Source organism: Sceloporus occidentalis, unplaced genomic scaffold, assembly GCF_023333645.1.
Source record: "Sceloporus occidentalis isolate IW3139 unplaced genomic scaffold, rSceOcc1.0.p SCAF_1, whole genome shotgun sequence".
NCBI classification, from domain to species: domain Eukaryota; kingdom Metazoa; phylum Chordata; class Lepidosauria; order Squamata; family Phrynosomatidae; genus Sceloporus; species Sceloporus occidentalis.
The window spans coordinates 149,893,613-149,907,424 of NW_028316981.1; the positions used below are offsets into that span (position 1 = coordinate 149,893,613).

General features: G+C 41.2%; 1 protein-coding gene across 17 annotated transcripts in view; it reads left to right on the forward strand.

Annotated features, from left to right (window-relative positions):
* Window positions 1-13,812, forward strand: part of BPTF (bromodomain PHD finger transcription factor) — a 114,351-nt gene that overhangs the window by 80,821 nt on the left and 19,718 nt on the right. For 10 of the 17 annotated variants that reach the window (XM_089540963.1, XM_089476724.1, XM_089476706.1 and 7 more), the window contains 5 exons: window positions 2,178-2,329; window positions 8,203-8,326; window positions 9,184-9,404; window positions 10,998-11,217; window positions 11,774-12,687. In XM_089540963.1, the coding sequence (XP_089397089.1) occupies window positions 2,178-2,329; window positions 8,203-8,326; window positions 9,184-9,404; window positions 10,998-11,217; window positions 11,774-12,687 (1,631 nt within the window). The remainder of the gene's footprint in view (window positions 1-2,177; window positions 2,330-8,202; window positions 8,327-9,183; window positions 9,405-10,997; window positions 11,218-11,773; window positions 12,688-13,812) is intronic. The other 7 variants (XM_089476715.1, XM_089476790.1, XM_089476751.1 and 4 more) reach the window with 1 other exon arrangement.

Here is a 13,812-nt window from a genome sequence, read left to right on the forward strand (position 1 = left end):
GCTCACATGCTTTCAATTGTATTTATCCTCTTTTGTACTCTTCTTCAGAAGAGGTCTGACTTCTCAGGGCAGTTCACCTGTAACCTCTAGGTCAGGGGTAGGCAACCTTTTTGAGCCGCGGGCCGGGTTGGTGTCCCCCAGACAAGGGGGGGGGGGCAATAAATAAATAATATAAGACAACATTTTCATATGTAGGACACATTTTTTAAAAATGGAGGACATGCCAAAAAAATTTGATGATTTTTTAAAAATGTTAATAGAAATGCATGTTTCTTAGGCATGATCAAAATGGAGGACATTTGGGCATTATTCCTAGACAGATGGCAGAAATGTACTTCCCTTTCTGGCCAACCCCCCCTCCCCCCATTCCAAACAGCACATTTGAGCATTGAACATGGCTTTACTAAAGATGGCCTCTTGCATTTTTCAGAGGCTTATTGCATAACCAAACTCTTTGGGTTTCACACTGAACATGGGTTCACATGGCTATGCATATTGAACATGTCAAGGTGGTTTCACAGTTCTTGCACAAAGTGTACTTCTCAGAAGTGTGTACTTGGTCAAGGGACTGTGGTTTTTCTTCACTGCGCATGAGTTTGTAAAAATCACAGCAATTTACATTGGCCTTGCCTCAGAGGCTTGCTGATATCAATATCACCATTAAAGAACCAAAAACACACAAAAAAAGGCACTTTGGAAAGTCACACTCTGTTGGCTTCAGAAACAGTGCGTGCATGCCTCTCAAGCTGACTATCATCATCACCATCATCACCACACTATCACTGTCAAAACAAGGGAGACTTGTTAGCATTAAAAGCACCCAAAACACACTTTGGAAAGTGACACTCTCTCGGCTTAAGAAACAGTGCCTGCATGCCTCTCAAGCTGACTCATATCATCATCATCATCACACTATCATTGTCAAACCAAGGGAGACTTGTTAGCATTAAAAGCATCCAAAATAAAAATTTAAAAAACCTTGAGGCCTCTGGCCACTCATCACCTCTTCCTTCCTCCTCTTCCTCCTCCTCCTTCTGCTCCTCCCTCTTCCTCTTCCTCCTCTTCATTCTTCTCCTCCCCCTCCTCCCCCCTCCTCCATGCGCCGCATGCCCTGGGGGCAGGGTGGAAGAGGCAGAGGAGAAGGAGGTGGGCGGCGCGGGCCTGCGCGGGGAGGCGGGGAGGGCGGCGTGGGGCTTCCCCCTTTGCCTCCTCTGCCCCAGGCCGCGCGGCCCTCCTCTTCCTCCTCCGTGCGGTGGAGGAGGAGGAGGGCAGCGCAGTCAAGCTGCCCAGGAGGAGGAGGAGGTGGAGAAGGAGGCGGCAGCGGCGGCAGGACCGGGCTGGGGCCGGTCCTGCCGCCTCCGCGGGCCGGGGGTTGCCGACCCCTGCTCTAGGTTTTTTTAATAGTAGTTAAGAAATCCAGGGCAGGCCATGGAATTTGTGGTCTGTCTTCTCTCTAGAATAAATTCCTCTCCTCCATCTTAACTATAACAAGAGGTAAAGATGGTTAGCTTTAATATTGGAACTATTGTATGGTGTCATATTGGTGTTAACAAGGGAAGGTCTGAGGAGGTTTCAGTCAGGTTAGGAAAGCTGATTTTTGGCTAAGAGCCCTGACATTATGTTTGCAAGCTCCTTTCAAGTTGTATCAATTGACAGTGCATACTAATGCAACAGTTACTGGAAAAAGTTTAATCTGTAAGATTCACTCTCCCCATGTGGACTTGCTTGAGAGTGCTTTCATTCTGTCCCAGACACATTTGCTGAGGACATAAAGAGGGTCTCACTGGTGGCTACCCCAGATTATGGGAGGTTTGGCTGGCCCTATCTCAGCTCTCCTTCCATGGGCAGGCAGACTGTTTATTTAAATAGGCTTTTGGACTCTTTAAGTGGATACTTTAAACTGTTTTAATGCATTGCTTGCTTTTAATATCATTTTACTTTCCCTTTATTGTTGTAACTTTGTTTTTTGCTTTGTTGTTGTAATTGATGTTGTAAAGGATCTTGAGTTTTACATTCGAAGAAAGGGGGGAAATCAATGAAATAAATACTTTTCATTTTAAAGAACAGTTTTTTTCCAAACTTTGTTCTACAAAGGGAGTAACATTTCATTAAAAATGTGAAGATATTAAATTGTGACTTGACAACATTTTAAAATTAATTAATTATTTTTTGAATAGGTGTAGTTCAGGTACAGCAGAAAGTGTTGGGTATCATTCCATCAACAACTGGAGCAAACCAACAGACGTTTACGTCATTCCAGCCAAGGACAGCAACTGTAACTATTCGGCCAAATAACACTGGGACTGTATGTACGACAAGTGCATCACAAGTAAGATTTTCTTAAAAAAGTATTGTGAAATCGAAGGCTTTCATGGCCAGCATCCATAGTTTTTTGTGGGTTTTTCAGGCTATGTGGCCATGTTCTAGAAGGGTTTCTTCCTGACGTTTCGCCAGCATCTATGGCTGGCATTTTCAGAGAATGCTGGCATGGAAGAAAGTGGCATCTTCATCTTGTACCACTTGGGGCTGGGTTGAAATTTTGTGGTTTTGTTAAGAATGCTGCATTTGTGGACTACAAATACATAGTTGCTGAAGAATGTGTTCTTGGGAGATTTCCTTTGGTGTTTCAATGTCATTGCCAGTTTTTGAATAGTGGAGTTGCACTGAGAGAGGGTCTCACTGGATTGATCTTCTCCAGAAATTATGCATAAAATGAGGGACAATGGGGGCCTGTAGTTTGGCTGTCAATAAGGTTTCTCTAGGGCTTCATGTGAGTTGAAACTCAATCCCTTGGAGCCGTTTGCAGTGCCAGAAGTCATATCTGAAATGTGCAAATAAAGAATTCTAGGAATGTAGAATTCACCTTTTTTCAGTATAGTTACCACAGCCTCCAATTACTCACCTAAAACTAAGAGAAAAACTGTTCCAAGTCAAATGGTCTGAGGCTTGCTCTGAATGACATAACTACAGATGAAAAAACTTTCTAGATTAGAGGGTATAATTTTTAAGTGTCATTTCTCATTTCAGAAATTAAAGTGTAGCTGCCACACAATGATTTGTTACTTAGCTACTTTAGCAGTACTAATTCTCTTTGTACATTTTCAATAGTTGTTTTCTTTATGTCAGGGAGCCACCATAAGTCTATGCAGTATTTGCTTGGCTCTGACCCCTCCCAGTTTTGTGTCATCTGCAAATGTGTTAAGAATTCTCTCCACCCTGACATCTATGTCATTGATAAAAATGTTGAAAAGTAATGGCACTAGGACAGAATCCTGAGGCATTTCATTCGAGACCTTCCAGTTGGAAGCACAACCACAATTTTCAAACCAGTTGTGCGTCCATCTGATAGTGTTCCCATCTATTGCACATTTAATCTGTTTTCTAATCAAAACATGGGGATGGGGTTTGACGGCTTATCAAATGCTTTGCTGAAATCCAGATAAATGACATCCACAGCATTCCTACAATCTATGAAACTAGTGACTTGATCGAAAAAAGATATAAGATTAGTTTGCTAAGAATGCTGGCTCCTCCTGATTACTGCATTGTCATCAAGATACTTGCAGACAGATTCCTGTACAGTCTGTTCCAATATTTTTCATAGTATTGAGGTTACACTGACTGGTCTGTAGTTTCCTGGAACTTTTATTTAAATTCATTTAGTTTAGCTAGGTAATTTCTGACTCACCCCCTAACAACGTTTGTGATCCAGATCCCTTGCCAATGTCTCTGCTGCTACCTGGAAATACACAGTTTTCCTTTGCGATAGGGAACTGAAGCAAAATAGATACAGAGTAGTTTTGCCTTTTCATTGTGATCTGTTAGCATTTTACCATCATTATTAAACAACAGTCTCCTTGGTCATTCTCTTGCCTCAAATATATCTGAAAATCCCCTTTTTGTTGCTCTTTCCTTGCCTAGCCAGTCTGCGATTCTACCCAGTATTTCTCTGAACTTGTTAAATCAGCTTTCTTGAAACCCAAGGTCTGTTTGAATATATTTTTCTTTGCCCTGTCTCACAATATGTGAATTCTAGCGTTACATGGTCGCTTCTCCCTAAAGTATTGATTAGTTTGATTCCAGAAACCAACTGTTCCCAAGGATCAGCAACAACTGCTGATTCTGTTGTTCCTTCCTCTAACTTTTGAGGAAAAAAATACCTACCATTTACATCAGGAATTTGTTGCACAACCTATGATTATCAGAAGTACTCCCAGCTGATATTAGGGTATTTGAAATCCCCCATAACTACTAATTCTTGCATCTTTGAGTTTTCTGAGATTTCTTTCTGAAAAGCATCATCCACTGCCTCTTCTTGGTTTGGTGGCTGTAGTAGACACTTACTAGAATGTTGCTTTCATTTATTTATTTATTTTTACCCAAATGCTCTCAATTGATCCACTGTGATTTCTGTACAACAGAATTTGTCTTTACAGGTAATGCCACTCCCTCTTCTTTTCTGCCACATCTATTCTTTTTGAATAGGGTATACCTTTCAATTGTAATATACCAAAAATACAAGTCATCCCACCATCCCTCCATTATGCCTATAAAGTCATATTTACATACTTGCACTAGGACTTCATCTTGTTTGTTGACCAAACTCTGTATTGGAGTTTAGACACCTGAGGCATCGTTTGTTCTCACCCATTAATTTAAACCAGTTTTTCTGTGGATCTCATTCTCTCCCTCAGCTTCTTCTGTAGAATTCACATCCTTGTGCTTAGAGCTTGCCTTTGGGCAGCTGTTTGAGCTATCATCTCCAATCTCCCACCACCAAGGATTTGCCAAGTGCTACCAAAGGCATCCTTCCCAGTCTTCATGATGTGCAGCTCATCTGTAGCCAATAATCCTCTGTCTAAGAAATGAAGGCCATAGTCTCAGAGGCCATACCTCATCTACACCATATACATAGGCAATCATTGATTTTTAGTGTCTTTTTGTCCCTGTATGGTCCTCTATCTTTCACCGGTAGAATTGATGAGAACACCACTTGTGCTTCAAACCCTTTCATCTTCCTGTCCAGTGATTCATAGTCAGAGGTGATCTCTTCAAAGGTGATCTAGTTAGAAGTGAGCTGTTCATAGTCAGAGGTGATCTGTTTTTGGCTGTGTCATTGACACCCAGATGAAAGAAGAGAAAGGAGTACTGATTTATATTCTTGATGAGTTTTGGCAAATTGTCAGTGACATCCTAGACACCTGTTCCAGTAAGACAGCTCATCTTGTCAAACAGGCATGCAGTTGCCTCTATACCCCTGAAGTTCCCAACCACCAGCACCTTTCTTTTCTTCTTGTTGCAGGTCGTGGTTACCTTGACTCCTTTTTTGGTCTATGGTATCCCTTGTTGCTACTTTCTGTTTGAGCATCTTCACTACTGCTAACTTCTTGAAGATGTAGAAGCAATTGCTTAGTTGTTGGGATTTATAACCTCTATGACAGTCTGTTCCTAACAGTGACTCTCCTCCACAGTATTTACTCACTATTACAGGCAGTTTCGTTTTCCTTGCCAGTTTCTTCTTGTTGGTTTTGTATGATCAGTGCTTCCTGTGTTTTATCCAGGAAGTCTCTGTTGCACTGAAGAGACATAACATACTCATGTAGTGCACTGACCTTCTCTTCTAAGAGAGCTACAATTTGCACTTACTGCAGATGTAATTGGTGATGTTTTGTGGCAGGGTGATGTTTCCTGGCAAACACAGCAGGGACCTGGTGCTCCCTGACAGTTTCCATTGCCAGACTAATGACAGGGATCATACTGGCGGAGATTGCTGTGGCAGCAGGACTGGGACTGTGGCTGTTTTCACTTCCTCCTTCTCTGCCACTACTGCTGGGCTACTGTTGCTGCTGCCTGCTGGCCACCACCACTTCACGTTGCTCCCCTCTGATGTCAGCCATAGCCTGCACTGTCAGTACTTTCTCAGTACTTTCAGGGTAACTGGCTCTTTGTGCTGTGCCACCTTTTTACATCCAAGGTGTTTCTTGCTCCTCACTATGGATCCTTCTGCCTCCAGCTTTGTAATTATTTCATTCCCCTTCTTCCCTTCTCGCTATTATTATTATTATTATTATTATTATTATTATATTTTATTTTCTTACATCCCGCCTTTCTCCCAGTATAGGGACTCAAGGCGGCGAACAACAAATATAAAGCAATACAATTTAAAAACAATGCAACCATATTAAAATATATAATTATAAAATTTAAAAAACAATTAAACAATTTTAAGAGTTAAAACAAGTAAGCAATTTTAAGAGTTAAAACAGTATTTTAACATGTTAAAATATAAACCATTAAAATTAATAATAATAATAATAATTATTATTATTATTATTATTATTATTTCTATACCGCCTGGTGGCAAAGCCAATCTGGGTGGTGAACAACATAAAAATTTACAGAATAAAATATACATAAATATTTATAAACCCTTCCCCCCCCCCCCCTTTAAAAAAAATTTATGTTGCACAACATTAAAAACCCAGTCCTTATCAGTTTGCAAAGACCTGCCGGTACAAGAATGTCTTTATCTGCTGCTGGCAGGGATGGCATCATCCTGGCCTCCCTAGGGAGGGAGTTCCAAGGCTTGGGAGCTGCCATCAAGAAGGCCCTCTCTCTTGTTTCCACCAAACACATCTGAGAGGGTGGTGGGACAGAGAAGGGCCTCTCCCGATGATCTCAATACTCTGAGGGGCTCATACAGGGAGATATGGTCCTTCAAATAGGAGGACCCAAGCTGTATAAGGCTTTATAGGTCAAAATTAGTACTTTGAATTGTGCTTGGAAACGGATTGGTAGCCAGTAGAGCTGTTGCAACAAGGGAGTTCTATGCTCCCTGTAGCCAGCTCCAGTTAGCAGCATGGCTGCAGCTCTTTAGACCAGCTGAAGTTTCTGAGCACTTTTCAAAGGCAGCCCCATGTAGAACGCATTACAATAATCCGGATGGGATGTAACCAAGGCATGTGCCACCATGGCCAGATCTGGCTTCTCTGGGAATGGGCGCAGTTGGCGCACAACTGTGGGAAAGCACTCCTGGTCACCACCGATACCTGGGCTTCTAGGCTCAGCACTGAATCCAGTACCGTCAAACTACGAACCTGAGCTTTCAGGGCGAGTGTAACCCCATCTAACACAGGCTGAATTCTTATTCCCATATCTGTATTTTGACTGACCAGGAACACCTCTGTCTTGTCTGGATTAAGCTTTAATTTGTTTGCCCTCAACTGTCCATTACAGCGGCCAGACGGACAGAAATAGCTTTCTTGGAATTAGGTGGAAATGAGGGATAGAGTGGGTATCATCAGCGTACAGGTGACACCCTACTCCAAAATTCCGGACAACCTCTCCCAGCGATTTCATGCAAATGTTAAAAAGCATAGGGGAAGGACTGAGCCCCAAGGCACCCCACAAGCCATTGGTCAAGGAGTCGAACAGGAATCCCAGCATCATCTTCTGAGAATGCCCTTCCAAGAAAGAAAGGAGCCACTGTAGAACAGTGCCTCAAAGCCCTATCCCAGAGAAGTGACTCAGAAGGATACCATGGTTGATGGTATCGAAAGATGCTGAGAGGTCCTGTAAAACCAACAAGGACACACTCCATTTGTCCAGTTCCCTGCATAGGTCATCCACCAAGGTGACCAAAGCAGTTTCTCTCCCATAGTCGTATCTGAAACCAAACTGACATGGATTTAGATAATCTGTCTCATCCATTTTCCTTGGCAGTTTCTTTCTCTTGGTTTTGTATAATCAGATACATTAAATGCATTTATTATATACGTAATCATGCCAGGGTGGCTTTTACGTGGAGGGCGGTGTTTTGGTTGTGCCTTTTAGCTTTTGTATATTTTTATTCAGTTTTATACTGTCTTTAGATTATTTTAATGGTTCTGAATTTTTATTGTAATATTTTTATCTGTGAGCTGCCTTGGTTCCCTTCTGGGAGAAAGTGGCATACAAATTAAATAAATAAATAAATAAAATAATTAAATTGGGATGTTGAAAAGTAGAGAGACACAATTAGAGTGGGAAAATGCATTTGGCCCTTTAAAAACTAGGAACTTGACATCTTTTCAGAGGAGTTTGGTTTTATATCCCTGTTTCCATTTCTGCAGATGAGTGTTTGTTTCTACAGAAGTTGTTTGCATACCTGCTTTCATTCTCAGTATAAGAAAAGACTGACTCTTTTCAATGCAACTAATGTAGGTAATACCTGGGACACCACTTCGGCCTGGAATGACGGTCATAAGGACACCACTTCAGCAGTCAGCGTTAGGAAAGACCATCATTCGGACACCTGTAATGGTACAGCAAGGTATTCTTCCAACCAGTAGGTTAATTTTGATTATTAAACTTCCACCGTGTTTGTTTCTTCATTTTTCTGTCATTAACATGTCCATGAAAACATGTTGATTAGATGGTTTCACATTAAATTACTGGAAAAAAACAAATGCTTAGCTTTAATGACCTTGGAATCATCATTCGAGCCATCCTAAGAAGAAAAGTGTATGTTGAATTTTGCAGTTTTTTATTCTTTGAACAGTTGATATCTGCCATAAACAGCTCTTAAACCTCCTTCTGTTTCCAAGCAGAAATGTTTCACCTTGACTGTTTGATCTGATACATTGATTTAATTTGTATCCTACCTTTGTCCCAAAGTTGGGACGTCTGTACATCTTGGTTTCTCTTGTAACATCTGTACATCTTCTGTTATGTGCCTTCATTTCCAACTTACGGTGACCCTAGGGCAAACCTGTTGTGTGTTTTCTTGGCAAGATTTGTTCAGAGGAGGTTTGCCATTGCCTTCCTCTGAGGCTGAGATCCTGTGACCTGACCAAAATCATGCAGTGGGTTTCATGGCTGAGCAGGGAATCAAACCCTGGTTTCCAGAGGCCTAGTCCAAGACTCAAACCACTATGCCATGCCTCTATTATAATCACAGTTAAATGTGGTAGGTTAAGAATAATGCAACAGAATATTAGGCTGTTGTGTGAAACCTGTTGCACAATAAAAGACTGACACTGATATGAAGAAATGAAGGCACACAATTCTGATTCTGTTGGTCAGTGGACCATTGATTTTAGGTTAATGGATTTGCTAGCTGGAAGGAATAATTGGTTGTCTTTTCAGGAGGGCTTTTTGTGATGAGAATAGCTTCTTAATGCTATAAATGGTACTTCTACACAGGCCAGACCCAGCAAGTAGTCACCCAGATTATCAGGGGGCAGCCTGTCTCAACAGCCGTGTCTAGTGCTACCACAGTCTCTACAAGTCAGAAGATGGTAACCGCTCCATCAGCACCTTCACAGCACATGCAGTCACAAGCCACAACTCCATACACCCCTCGTCCTCAACAGGGTCAGGTGAAACTTACAATGGCACAGCTCACACAACTCACTCAAGGCCAGGTAAGTAAATATGATTTAGGTCACAGTGCATCAATATGCATTTGGCTCCATGTTTTTCTTTGCTTGTTCTGCTATTTTCTTTAATTAGCAAAAGCAAACAGATTTCCTGACGTAATCTATGAATCTTCAGAGGTTTAAGGTGATAGAAAATGATACTGCTTTTTTACACCTTAAGGGATCTGGAAAATATTCAAAACAAGTACCTTTTATCTCTGGATCGAAATGGGTTGAGCCTACTGTCTGTATGCAGTTTGGTCCTGTTAATGCAAATATATATATAAATAAATAAAACCACACCACCAAATTATTTTTGTTTAGTAAAACTTCCTTGAAATTTTCATACATGACTATAAACATTCAAAAGCATTTGGTCCAGTTTTCAATAAAATACATGCTTCTTTTTTGTTTCTGTTAACTAAGGCACATCAATATACTTACTTATTGTTTCTGCCCAAAGAGAGAGTTTTTGTGAAGTGGAAGTATGTATATTTTTACTTTACAGCTGTGGTGCAAGTATTAAGGCGCAAGAGCAAGAGCAAGAGCAAGTACATTTCTATACCACTTATCAGTGAACGAGCACTCCTTAAGCAGTTTACAATGTGTAAGCCAATTTCCCCCAACAAGCTGGGTACTCTTATTTTACCAACCTGCAAAAGGGTGGAAGGCTGAGTCAATCTTGAAGCCCTGCCTGGGATTGAATTTCTAGTCTTGTGGCTGTAAGTGGCTGCAGTATCAGCATTTAACCACTGTACCACCAGGGTTTAGAGGCAGTATACTTGTGGTTGCTGGGGAAAGGTAGGCAGACATGGCTATTACATTATGTGTGTGTACTTCTCACAACTCAAGCTCAGACATTATTGGCAGTAGAGAGTTAAGTTGCTTGAAACGCTGATTTGATCACCCAGGGCAATTCTTGTCTAGGTTCCTTTTCCCTCTTTGTTTCTTTGTATTTTGTACCAGCAGTCTTCAACTGTCTTACTGAAATGTTCATATTTAGCCACTTAAGGTGTGTGAAATTTCCAAACCTTTTTCACAGTGTGCTTTGGAACTCAGTAACTAGATGTTTTCACTGAATGAATTTTTTTAGTTACAATGGTAGGCCTATAACCTTCCCTTAATTATAAGCAATTAGAACAGATATATGGAGAGAAACAGTTGCTTTTAAATTCATTACTAGGTTGTGCAGCAGAATCTGTAATAAGTGATAAAAACTGCCTTAAGTACATGCAGTTTTTACTTTGATTTTAGCTTTTCTAGTTTTGGTTGTCTGTTTCTTTTTTAATATGCATATTTCCACCATAGTTGCATTTGGGTGCACTCAGTGTTGTTGTTTTTAAAAACAAAAACAAGGATTCATGTTGGAGTATCAAGTGTTATCTATTCTTTCATCATTTTACATTTCCCCTGGTTAGTGTTACAGGTGAATTTTTCAGAAAAATATGTTTGGTATTCGAACTGTGTATGTAAACAAAACCCATGTTAAGTCTCATCACTTTTGTTGTTCATAAAAGAAAGCAGCACTTGGAACATTATGCACACCCTCAGAACATTTATTGGTATTAATTATTTTTCTTTACCCCCCCCCCCCCGCAGGTTAGTCAGGGTTTGACAGTGGTAATTCAGGGTCAGGGTCAAACAACTGGCCAGTTGCAGTTGATCCCACAAGGTGTAACGGTAATACCAGGACCAGGACAACAGTTAATGCAAGCAGCTATGCCAAGTGGCACAATTCAGCGATTCCTTTTCACGCCATTACCAACAGCAGCTACAGCAACCAGCACTACTACTACAACAGTTTCTACTTCAACACCAGGTAGGGTTTTCATATTAAATGGGGAGGGGGGAGCATTTCAGCAGTAAAATAAAATAACTGCATGGGGGGGGGGGGGGGAATCCAGATTTCCCAAGGGCTAACCAAAAGGATGTGCAAGCATTGGGGTTCTCCAGAATTCTTCATTAGCCTAAGTGGTATAAACAGCAGGGGGTAGAGTAAGAACCTGAAAATGTCTTTTTAGGCTTAGAATCACTGAATAAGATATTAGTATGTAAAGGAAACTTCTAGCACCTTTGAGACTAATTGAAAGAAAGAAATTGGCAGCTTGCGTTTTCGTAGACTTGTCTACTTCCTCAGATGCGTTTAATAAACTTAAGTTGACGAAAGCTCCTGCTGCCAACTTCTTTTTTCAGTTAGTCTCAAAGATGTTACAAGTTCTCTTTACATATTAATTTTACAGACTAACGTGGCTATATCTTTGACTAAGATGTTGTAAATCATTGTGGTGGTTTATTAAACAGAGGCAGTGAGGAGTGCAATAGATTCTTCTTAGGGCTCTGAATGTAAGGCATGTATTTTACTTCCCCAACTGCAGGAGAGCAGAAACAGACCTCCTTAGCCCAGATGCAAACACAGCCAGTGCCAGCGCTTCCACCTGCTGAATCCCAGCCACCGCAGAGTCAACTCGAAGCCCAGCCACAAGGGCACCCCCAGACCAGCCAGCCTCAAGCTCCAACTCCTGCACAGACACAACCTACTCAATCCCCTGTCCAGGTTGAAACTCAGAAACCTCCTGAAGTTCAGACTCCCACTTCACTTCCCTGTCCAACTGTTACCTCTGAAGCACAGCCATCGATAGTGGAATCCACTGGAACTCCAGCTGTAGCTCAGGCTCCACCCCAGAACATTTTGCAAGGACAGCCTTTAGCTCAAGTTCAGAGCCAGTCCCCAACAGTCATACCTCCACAGACGCCACCCAAAGTTCCGATTGTTCAACCTGTAGCTCAGGTGCAGACCACAACCCAGCAACTGATTCCAATGCAGCCACATCCATCAGTACAAATCCAGTCTCAGCAGTCTCAGATTCCAACCTCAGTTCAGATGTTGCCAGCTGCACAAACTGTCAGTCAAGTTACAGTGCAGTCACCACGTCCTCAGCTGCAGATACAGCCACCACAAACAAAGGTTATTACTATGCCCCAGCTTCAGCAGCAAGTCCAGGTGTTCTCCCAGCTTCAGTCCCATGTTGTGGCACAGATACAGGCCCAGCAAGGAGGGCTGCCTCAGCAGATTAAGCTTCAGTTACCTATTCAGATCCAGCAGGGTGGCCCAGTGCAGGCTCATCAGATTCAGAATGTTGTAACTGTCCAAGCAGCCAGTGTTCAAGAGCAGCTGCAGAGAGTTCAGCAACTAAGAGAACAGCAACAGAAGAAGAAACAACAGCATATTGAAATTAAACGTGAACACTCCCTTCAGGCCTCTAATCAGAGTGATATTATCCAGAAACAGGTAAATCACTTCTCATTTTCCATTCTGTATTTGTATATCTGTCAATCTTTTGTTGTTAAAGTCTCAGAGGTCATTTTTTAGACCAATACTGCTTAGCTCTCTTTTGGAATGTAACTGATGTTGTAAACATTTACTGTTGTTTGATCATATGCTGTCATCTCCTGCTACTGCTCCATCCTTGTCTCTTGCAAAGGTGCCTTCAGTTCTGAAGGGAAAAGACTCGGATTGGATTGCCTAATCTTCTGCTGTAATTTTACAGTATGTTTGTTACTGGAAGAGAAACTTCACATGCAGAAGGATAGTATTGTACTGTCACTAGGGTTGCCGTCACCCGATGTAGTAACTCATGGTATCACTTCCCCATTGACTTTCTCCCCTACCACACCATACAGAATCCTTGGTAATGTTTTTGTACAAATGTTACTCATTAATCCTAATTCTTGCATATCACTGAATGTAATGGTAATAGTTGTGACATAAAACAACTAGGAAAATTAAAATGGTACTTTTAAATGACAATACTGTACACACAGCCTCAGGTCATTTACATCTACATAGTTTCATGTGGTTGAAGTGAAAATTTGGTAAAAAGTGATGTTTTTTAAGATGAAGCAAGATCTTAAAGGGAAAGATGGCAGGTTAAAAAGAGTGGTTAAGCCCAGCCATTTTTCTTTCCTAACCTCTGAACTCTCACACCAGACTGACTGTTTTTAGGGAGCTATTTAAGAAAACAAGCACCTCTGCTATGTAATCTTTCTTGCAGCCTTTCTACTACTGTCAGCTGGAACTCCCAGAGCCTGGAAATATTGCTGGAAAAGCTGATGATTTCTTCTTGTTGTTGTTTTTGTTTTCTCTTTAAAAAAGTAATTCATGGGTCATTATTCACAAGTAGCATTACTCAGTAGTAATCCCTTTTGAATTTATTGTTGAAAATAGAAATCAATTTTAAATGACTTCTACTTTAAAGAGAATGGGTTGAAATAAGGAGTAATTGTATTTGTTTTGCAAAACAGCTCATGTTTAGCTTGTTCAAATCTTCCAGAGTAACTACATTGGCACTCATTTCTTGTGATGCCATTAGGTTTAATGAATTAAATCCCAACCATTTCCAACCTTCTGGAATCC